At 31.3% G+C, this 10,199-nt stretch overlaps 1 protein-coding gene across 1 annotated transcript; it reads right to left on the bottom strand.

Moving 5' to 3' along the window:
- Positions 1-254: 254 nt before the first annotated feature.
- On the bottom strand, positions 255-9,960 carry STUB1 (STIP1 homology and U-box containing protein 1). Its single transcript, XM_068775787.1, has 7 exons — positions 9,707-9,960; positions 9,422-9,620; positions 6,653-6,794; positions 6,128-6,230; positions 4,753-4,809; positions 4,010-4,126; positions 255-2,324 (listed from the first exon to the last, which is right to left on the bottom strand). The coding sequence occupies exons 1-7, from the start codon at positions 9,824-9,826 to the stop codon at positions 2,199-2,201; spliced, it is 864 nt and encodes a 287-aa protein (XP_068631888.1). The 5' UTR covers positions 9,827-9,960; the 3' UTR covers positions 255-2,198.
- Between the last annotated feature and the right edge of the window lie 239 nt (positions 9,961-10,199).

The raw sequence follows: 10,199 nt of genomic DNA, 5'->3' as shown, positions 1-10,199 counted from the left end.
CTTTTAGAGTGAGTCGTCAAACTGTACTTCCTTGTAACTAAGCTAACATACGAACACTTTTTGTTTTTATTACTTCCTCGTTGAATTTGTTTCCATAATTTATTAGCCCCACGATAACCATGGATCCCATTATCCGATTAGTGATCGGCAAGTTACCGATTAAAGAAAGGATATCATTTTAGGACATACTATTGATTTTTTTTCTTGCATATATGACTAGTAAAAACATATTTATCCTAATTACAGTATAACTGTTTACAGTGTACATGTTAATCCTAATGTCGCCAGCGAGAAACTATTGTTTTAATAGTATATAACAGAATAATCAGGAATTTCGATTGTAAATTAAAATTATGTGACATATTACATACATTACAGCAATTAATTGGTAAATCTAAGTTCTTAGCGACAACATGAATGAAATTTCTAAATCTAGGCACCAATTGTTTATTTACTTACCCTGACACATCAATTATTTTAACATGACCTTTATCTCGAACATTCTAATTATAGCACTACTTATACAAATTCACATACGATTTTTTGTTTATTTGTCAATTTGTATCAATTATGCGTTTTAATTAGTTTAACAGTAATGTCATATTTCATTCCTAATGAATTACCAGCTTATATAAAAAAATGAGAAATTGCTAAAGATAAGAAAAGAAGAAAAAGAAAAGAGAAAAGAATGCTGGAACGACTCGTCTTGACAATTTTATTGACTTACTAAAATCTCAAGATCCAGATCGACCATCTGTATATCCAGATATATGAAGAGTTTTTATGAAAAAGCCAAGTCAGACAAGCTACAGATCTGGTGTTCGAAACAAATCAAGTTGAAGAGGTGTTAGAGAGATGGGCGTTATCTCTGTAAAACTATTTGTCACCGCACTTGAAAATATTTTCAAGGTCATGGACTGAAACAGGCTCGGGTTCAGTATATAACTCACCTTCGGTTTGCCGATGATAAAGTCGTAATAGCTGAGACCATAGAGGACTTGGGTACAATACTCGAAAATCTCATAAGAGTCTCCGGGCAAGTATGACTTAAAAATAAATTTAGCCAATGAAGTCGATTCTAAAGTCCATGTCGTGACTACTGAAGTAATTATCGAAGATGCTAATCTCGAAGTTGTAGAAGATCATACACAACTTAGACAAACCGTCCAGCTTGGTAACTCCAACTTCGAAAAAGACATCACTTGCCGAATCCAATTCGGATGGGCAGCGCCGAAGAAGCGATAAAACAACTCGTTCAAAATACCGCAATGTCTAAAGACGAAGATCTTTGACCAATGTTGCCAGTGATGACTTACGGATCCGAGACGTGGTTTCTTATATTTGCGTCATAAGAAAGCTCAAGGTTATAAAGAAAGCAAAGGAGAGGGTTATAATCAGTTTCACTTCGAGTTGATCCTCAAAAATAAGAAAACTCAAAAAAAAACTAAGGTCACCGTAGCTAGAAAAATTTCTCGTTTGAAGTGGCAATGGATGGTGCATCTCGCTCGTGTAACCGCTGGCCGGCGGAGCCAGAAGCTTCTAGAGCGGCGACCACGACCCGATAGACACGGCGTGCGACCCCTACGAAGTGGACCGACGACTTAGTAGTTGCTGGATGCCCGCAGCGCCAGACAGATCCTCGTGACAATCTTTGGAGGAGTCCTATGCAATGTAATGAGCGTCTATCGGCTTAAAGAAGAAAATGGTGGCTGAAACGCATTGTGAATTTAAAATTTCACTAAAATGCTGGTGGAATTTAAACAACGCACCGCAATATGCACCGTAGCTTTAGACTTGATTTCGATTTCGAAGATTGTCCAATAAAGACCGGATTAATACTAATAACTAATTTTTCCATTAAGTATGCAATATGACAGAAAATAGTTTGATATGATCTTTGGTTGCTTTAGAGTTCCGAGATTTCTGGCTTTGGGTAATTTATTCCACAAGTAAACATTAGAGGTATGAATTTATATATACGGCCAGCATAAAACATTTTTATCTTAAAAAAAATTATTGAACGATGATTTATTCTATGTGTACCTACTATAAAAAAGGTACCATTAAACACATTTTCCATTCTTTATATTTATAAATGAATCAATTGAAATAAAACATGAGTTATTATGTACAATGTTGTCAATTAACTATATAACTAATTGATATAATTAATCGATACATCGTATTTGATTGTTCGACTAGTAATCGAGAGCCCATTCGTTTTCCTGCAAAAATGCATCGACCACCTCCTTCATTGTGAAGTTGGGGATTAGTTGATCAGCTGTCAACTTCACACGTGTCACGGGATCAAAATGGCCGACCCTCTGTAAATAAAAATAGACAAATCACTCAAAAATAGTTTGCAGCAGAGATTGAATAATTAATGAAAATAAATCCATTCACAAAATCATGATTCTAACTTGACGTCAGGGGTGGCCAATTTGCGGCTCGCAAGCCATATGCGACTCTAACTACTTGTGGCTCTTCACATAATAACCGTAGTTTTCATATAACTTCGTATTTAAAAAAAAATTCCTAAAATTCAAACAACGATCAGTACCAGAGTTTGAAAAAAAATACTCAGAAGTGCTGTCATCAATAATTCACCCAATTTTAAGGAATTATCTAGGGTAGTATATCAATAATGTTTAATTTTTAATATTTAATTTTAAAACATATAATGACACTTATATGTACATTAATACACAGAAAATATATAATGCCACCTTTTTTATACCTTTAGAATACATGTTTAATTGTGGCTTGTGAAAAATTATAAAATGGCTCAGACTATCAAATAGCTTGGTTACCCCTGCCTTAATTAAATAACAATTTTACTTAAAACCTATATTAATACAGTACATAGAAAATTAATAAATTAAATAATAATTAAAAATACCGTTATTCATTATATTTTATTCTGTTACTTATCCTGTGATATGTTTTTGTGTAAATAATTAAATGAATAATAAATAAGTCTTTACTCTTACTTATTTAACATAAGAAGCTCGCATCACTGAGAAAAACGACAAGTGAAAATTAAAGACTTATGTATGACTATGTACCTTTAAATTCAAGACATAATTATTATAGACAGTTATAAATCTGTTTACATCCTCACACCGACAAGGAAATACACATAAAATTGTAAAATCTGCTCACACCTACAACTTGAGTAGACACACAACAGATAGACAGTTCCTTCACATACATTATAATACAAGATGATTGGTTACAGGTGCAAAAGTTTTAAAAGAGTGAAATGTGTATCTTATTTTCTATTAATTAATATATAGGTACATTTTTTCCAAAAATGGTTCCGGATGTAACATATAACATAATGATAACATGTAAGAAAAAGTTTACAAAAATTGTATTACTTTATATTAAATTAAGTTATTGTTTGATATCTTTTCTGTCTGTCTTTGTATTATCAGATTTAATAACCTGTCGGATTTCAATAGATATAATAAATTAGTGTAACATATATCAAGGCAATCACTTTGTACAAAATGATTGGAAATAGGTGTATAAGCTTAACAACTTAGGCGTTATGTATCATACATCTTTTTGTCACAAAGTGTCTGGAACACTGTATTCAAAAGTAAAGACATATTTCTACTTAGGAACATGTTTTCTTTTTCTGAAATCCCTGGCCCGTCACATTTTTCCAATGTAAATGGTCTGGGAAACAGTGATTTTACAAAAAAAATTGAGCTATTTCCTATATAGGGTAAAAAGGTGGGGTGAAAAACAATATATGATTATTTTGTAGTTTTAAACACTTTTTTAATAATAAAAGATTGTATTATTTTAATGGTCACTTAGGGTCTGGCGCTGATGATGTCAAATTTGTTAAAAAATGAACTATACATTCATCCCTTTAAACCTATAAACAATCAGCCTGTATATGTATGCAAAAAAATTATAATGTTAGGCAATGTTATCTACAGTATGATTCTCTTTAGTATTCTCTTTTCGTCTAGTGTAAAAAAAAAATATAAAATACCTCAAGATGTTCTTCTATGTCCTTTTTCTCATATGTTATACCACTGGGGGTTATAACAGGTTCATTGAGAATTTCAAAGCTGATTTTTCCGCATAAGTAATCTGGTACATCTCGTTTCTGTTATTAACAACAATAAAAAATATTATAAATTAAAAATAAAGAACATAAACTAACTATATAATTGCAAATATAGACTCATTATAATACAACTGTGCATGCAAAGAAACACAGACAGATATAATAAAAACTATATTTAAAATTAAGTGATGTAAACAACTATGTTTCTTTGAAAACACTGAAAAATTCACATGTACTCTGTCATGGGTTAAAGTTGTCTTAGTACATTGGATATTAAAAAACTCATTACCACCACCACCACCACACTGTTACAGTCCAACACTTATGTCCCAGTTTGCCTTGACACAATACACAAAATTACAAAAATCAAAGTCACTGTTTCAGCAGGTTAGCAATTGTAGTGTGGTATTGAACAAACATGTGTATGAGCTGTGGCAATCCTATATAATTAATGAACTAAGACTAATGTTATATAAGATTGCATCCCGGGACTCGAACCCTCGAACCCGCGAACAACAAAGCTACTACTGGTCATAAATTTAACATCCTTAATCATAATTTTTGCAACCTAAAAGAAATTCTGGCCAAGAGTCAAATTCTAAAAATTTAATTTTTTACTACATCTCTGCATTAATGTATTAATTTAATTAACTTTGCACACTTACCCTTCGTCTCTCATCCATTTTGGAAAACAAGTTATTTAGTTCACTACTGTAATTATTCTGAAACCAAAATTAATCTAATTAATATTAAGTAAGTTGAAAAGAAGCATATGAACCGCCAGTTATCATAAGGTTAAAACTGTATTATCAGGGGTGTCATACATACGAAATTGTTCTAACATAGAAATTTATAAATATGAATTCCCTGCCGGGTGATGCTGCAATATGCCTTACCCAATTACTTACAGCATAGTAACATGGTCTCTTACTAAAGACCTCATTGGCAAGTTCTCATATAGCTCTCTCTATGGCTCATTGAACAAGTGTTCAGAACTTCTATATGAGATTGCATCAGCAATGAGTCAAACAAAAGTAACAAACATTACCAGCGGCTTGGCAAATGAAAGTGGCAATAGCCTGGCCACATAGCATGGAAGAGATGGTTCATAGGACCTCAGCTTCTGGAGTAGAGACCATGGATTACGTTGTTCAGCGTAAAACATACTCCCTCAATATCGACAGAAGAATTTATTAAGGTCATTGAAAGACATGGATACAATTCCTGCTGATCTTATATAAAATCTTTGAAGGACTGTATACAACAATAGACAAATATACGTTATTTGGTTAAACTAATAATGATGCTTAAATTATCAAGGTAATTTTTTTCTATAAGCAAATTCTGAAATAAACAAGATAGAGAAAGATTCTTAGTACCTCCATAGGATACCAAAATTTCCTCAGATTATAGGATCCTAAACAATGGTAAAATTTCATCCCGATAGATCGGAGAATAACTCATATCTAGCCCTTTGCCCTCGATATGTAACTGTGGTTCACCATTTCATTGCTGCAGTAATTTGGTATGAGAAGGTATTTGTTAACATTTTGATTTTTCCATGTAGGTTCCTATACTCTGTATAATCTTATGAAATGTAAAATGTATGTAATATAATATTGTTTCAAACCCAGATAAGACTATTTGAAATTAGTAAGCAGCCACAAACAGGATTGCGCTTTCTATCTCTAGAAGTTTTAGTTTGATTCTTTGAAAAGGTTGCGTACACTGTTTTTTAAGGGGCATGGAAATTCGGAAAATATCTGCTTCAATGGAAAGCTGCTTATCATTCTAAAAGTAGTCAGGAAAGATTGCTCTCTTTGCAAAGTCTGCTCTCAACAAAATTAACATGATAAAAGGCATCAAATAACATATTACTGTGATATTTATAGTGTGTGTATCGTTGAGTAAATTTACTTTGGAGGTGGCAAAAGTGTCAATTTGCTGGTTGATAAGCATGGAAACCTCCTCGAGTGCGAAGGGCTAAGTTTTCCACTACTTTCAGTTGTTTTAAGTTACTTATTCACGATAGACACTTACACATTCTTCTTCAACTTTAGAAATTTTCGCATTAACTTCTTCTTCATTTGAATTTTCCATTTTTAAAGATTCTATTCTACGTTGCATATCCTCATTAATTAATCTGAAAAGTGTCAATAAATTAATATTGTATAAAGATCCATAATTGCCTAAGTACTACTTACTTTTTATACTTATTATAGGCTTTTTATTAGGTATTAGAGGCTATATTATCAAGTATTAGCTTAATATTTGAAACTTTTTGTCTGAATGTCTGCCTGTTGGCAAAGGTAAAAAAGTATATACTTTTTATAGTATGAGCTTCTCGGAATATGTGACACATGGCTTATAAAATGTAAATGCTCTATTAAATGTATTTGTTAATCAAATAAAAAAAACTATTTTACATTTGTATTTTTTTTCACACTAAGTAAAGTTTTGAACACCCAGTGTTTGTATTTTTCCCATTAAATTAAAAAAAATCCATTCGACGCATTTTTATTGTTGGTAAAATATTTAAAAAAGAATCTTGCAGAAATCAATTACCTATTCAAGTAAGTCTGCAATTCAATTTCCTGTGATATTCTCTTTTCTTCTTGTACATTCCACCTTTTCTTTCTAGCAACCCGCAGCTGTGCGGCAATATCATCTCCAAAGTTCAACTTCTGCTCTTTGGCCAAGTCATTTGCTACAAGATTATATATCAAAAATTATTAAAACGAAATTCAAATTTCCAATACAAACCTAGAAATGATTAATATTTCTTACATATGTACTATGATATTTATAGAATCATATGCTTTACAGATATTAATAGACCTGCACTCTTATGTCATCTAAATCTCTACCGTTTTCTAACACAAATGTTGCACTTTTCATACATAGTTAAGAATATGCACTAGCAGTTAATGTGATTATGGATCATGGCATGACTTCTAAAATTCAAAAATATTTTTTTATTACGAATCCAATAATAACTTCTCTCAAAGCACTGATTCACTCTATTGAACATTCATTAATTTAAATCAAGCCACTACAAGCCTCCCTTGGAGATTGATTTAAGTTCATGGAACTTTCTGCTCCATGAACTCAGTCCCAATGAAACAGTAAAAGCTCCCGGGCTAACAGCATTAACACCAACCGAGAATAAACAAGTAAGCCTGGAAATTGCAATAGTGACCGGTCTTGTGCTGCCCGAATCCAGTGACTTCCTGATACCCTGATTATATGTTATACCTTGGTTATCATTGGTAGGGCTTACAATACCGGGATTCCGGGATCCCGAATACCGAAATCCCGGACGATTTTTGTCCGTTATTAAAAAACGGTATTAAGGTATTACATTAGTTAATAATAATTTAATTTATGCACCATATAAATATAATTTAAAATAATATCAATTAATTACAATTTTTTTGAAGATATACAAACAATTTCATTGTATTAAAATGTATATCAGACACATTTATTACACATACTGAGCTGATGAGCAGAGTATGGCACCATTGAAAAGCGGTGGGAATACAAAGTGATTGTTTATGTTTAACATTTACTACCCAATAAATAGGTCTCATTTATACAAATACATAAAGCATGTAACCCAAAAATTATTAAATAGTTTAAATTAGATTGTTTCATTTTGTAAATCAGCTGTAGTTATTAATATTATGTCATAAATTCTTTCAATTTAATTATATTTTTTGCTTCTTTAATTATATAATGCTGTACAAGCCTATTTATTATATGTAAAATTTAACAGAATTTAATATGTACTTTTTTTAACTTGCAGTTTTTTTTTATCTATCTGCTTCTACTCTCTATGTATTAAAATAAATAATATCTACTCATTTCAGAACAATCTTTATTGAACTTAATTATTTGTTAAAAAGTCAATATAACATTGGAGTTTAGTAAAAATGTAATTTGTATATTTTTTATTAATAATACTAGTTTTAATACTGGTATCCCGATATTTCAAATTTCAAATATCAAATTCTGGTACTCAGATTTTAGTTTGTTATTGTAAGCCCTAATCATTGGTCCACCTAGCGGAGAGTCTACCTACATCGCATCTACCGATTTGAGATTGCCACTCAAGAACTTTTTGGCCACAACAACCATAGGTTTCACAAGCTATTATATTTGCTCATGCAGCCCTTTATCACTTCAGAGCTCAACACAAAGCATAGCTCTATCCATTGCTCTCAATGTGACCTAAAGCCCTCTTATAAGGCTCATTATAAGCGACCACATCTCACATCCATATATCCTCACTAGCAACACACACAATTCTATTGGTCATCTTATGTTATATTCATTTCCTATGTCATACATTGCCCGTAGAGGATTAGAAGTATACAATAACAATAACAAAAAATAATATAACATTGAGCATATAATAGGATTAGATGATATAGCAATTGTAATTAACAATATGGTACACATCATATACACACATAAACACATAAGAGAGTAACTAGTTTAATAAGTAAAATTAAAAGAAACTTAATAAACAGTAGAAGTAATAATTAGTCTGTTAGAATCAGAACTATGGAGGTGGACAGACTAGCCGTGTGAAATATGGACAATACTAATAATGAATTTGTTTACAATTTGCAGGCAAAAAGAGAACATGGTAGATCTTTTAGATTGTGGATTTATAATATCAAAATGGTAGCAGTTGTCACCTGGACAAGGAGAGCTAACAGAACATTTTCAACTAATGACATACAGATAAGTTGATGCATTGAAACTTATTCTTGATAAATTTATTATATGTAATCATGTGTGGTCTGATATAAAAAGGCTATTTTTATTAACATTATAATCACCATATTTATTATAATTTTTAAAGAGGAAAATGTAAAATTTAATTTAAGAAATTTGCATAAGTATGCATTATTAAATAATAACCTTTAATATACAGCTATTAAGACTATTAATATTTTGTTATTATCTGTGAAATATTGGCAGCAATGTTTTTTTTTTTAGGTAATATATATGTACAACCTATTTATATATTATATCTTAAACTAAGTAATCAACTTAATATTGATAGCATAAGTAAGCAACTTGTTTGAAACAAAACCATCAGAACATGAGTAAATACTCTTAATTACAATCATTTGATTTAGATAAATAACAAAATGTAATTAACAACCAATATATAATGTAACTAACTAAATTTAAGTACTGTTATAATAAGCAAAATTATCAAGTGGAATTGCAAGAAAATTAACATTACAAAACATTAAATATTGGTCCACTGCTCCATATTGGTAAATTGTGCCCTATCTTACAAAAAAAAATTATTACCTCGGTGTAAATGCTTAATCGCCTCGTCGTAGCATTCAAGTTCCACCAGGGCTTGTCCAAGGAAAAAATGTCCCTTGACCTGATTGCTGTCAATGTCCAGGGCACGCCGGCAGTCGTTACAAGTCGATTCCCAACGTTTCATCTTCAAGTGACATAGTGCCCGATTTGTAAAATATGTGGCTACAGACGGATTTTTAATCTGAAACGATTATGTTTTTATAGCCACTTCCTGAACACGGATTTACAACGCTAATATAGAAGCGACACAAAACAATTTTAACTTACAATCGCCTTTGTATAGAAATTCATGGCATCTTCGAATTTTCGTAAACTAAATAATCTATTTCCCTGCTCCTTTAATTCCTTGTCGGAAAGATTAGCAGTTGAATACATATGCTTACTCATTTTTAATGATATTCTACTCTTATATTTAAAATAAATTTATAACAAAGTACATATTTTGAACGATACGTTTCCACGCACTTTTATTTTGCGCAAGGTAAATCAGCAGTCTGATTTTATTTTCTTTCTAGAAAATAATCTGATCGTAAATGTCAGACCACTTGATAGGTTGTCAACTATACCAGGTTGTCAAAGTACGATATTACGTTCCGTTTTAAGCTGACTTTAATGTAACTTTTAAATTGGCGACAGGTATAATAAGTTACTTTTTTACTTGACTAAACGCATTAGTTCTAATCTTTTCGGGTAAAAATTATTTTTAAACAATTCTATTTTTATTTAAAAGAAATTAGTTATCTGGCGAGGAATTTAAATA

Source organism: Battus philenor, unplaced genomic scaffold (assembly GCF_028537555.1).
Source record: "Battus philenor isolate CCGP_79_NKW_IND1 unplaced genomic scaffold, ilBatPhil1.0.hap1 SCAF_9, whole genome shotgun sequence".
Classification (NCBI taxonomy): domain Eukaryota; kingdom Metazoa; phylum Arthropoda; class Insecta; order Lepidoptera; family Papilionidae; genus Battus; species Battus philenor.
This window is presented reverse-complemented; position numbering and strand designations above follow the sequence as displayed.